At 30.8% G+C, this 577-nt stretch overlaps 1 protein-coding gene across 1 annotated transcript in view; it reads right to left on the reverse strand.

Moving 5' to 3' along the window:
- Positions 1–158: 158 nt before the first annotated feature.
- LOC104491153 (methyltransferase-like protein 2) overlaps positions 159–577 on the reverse strand; it is a 5,309-nt gene continuing 4,890 nt past the window's right edge. The window contains exon 5 of the mRNA XM_010133531.1: positions 159–350. Coding sequence (XP_010131833.1) covers positions 166–350 — 185 coding nt within the window. The 3' untranslated portion in view covers positions 159–165. The remainder of the gene's footprint in view (positions 351–577) is intronic.

The raw sequence follows: 577 nt of genomic DNA on the forward strand, positions 1-577 counted from the left end.
TCTCACCTGCTAAACATAAAAAAAAAAAAAAAAAAAAAAAAAAAAAAATCAGGGAACAGTCTTCAATCCAATATATTTCTCCTTTTCAGTGGCTAATGCAAGATTTATAGGAAATATACATACTCAAATTTGCTTCAGTTTCTGGAGTTCGTGGTACAATTATCTTTAAGGAAGCCGTTCAGTGGTTTCTTCAGGATTATTCAGAGATGGCAGCAATGGTTTTTGGAACTTGCTTTGTATCCAAACTCGCTGCATTTTCACTTTTTTCTTCCTGTTTACTTGTAATCGCCGATCAACTAAATTCTGTACTTCAGTTAATCCAGCCAAGTTGAACATGTTCCATACCTCATCTATTTTCTCATATGAAGAATTATTGTAATTAAAAAAAGAAATTTGTAGAATGTAGTAATTAACAATCTGCAGTCAATCCAAGATGGAACTAAATCTGTTTAGCGATTTGAAAGATCAAGGAAACTGCCTTAAGAAGTCTTTTGTTAGAAATTCTTTTTCACACCTCGATTTATATTACAGTAAAAAAATGTTATGTTGAGGCCTTGTATATATATATATATATATA

Source organism: Buceros rhinoceros, unplaced genomic scaffold (genome assembly GCF_000710305.1).
Source record: "Buceros rhinoceros silvestris isolate BGI_N320 unplaced genomic scaffold, ASM71030v1 scaffold17000, whole genome shotgun sequence".
NCBI lineage: Eukaryota > Metazoa > Chordata > Aves > Bucerotiformes > Bucerotidae > Buceros > Buceros rhinoceros.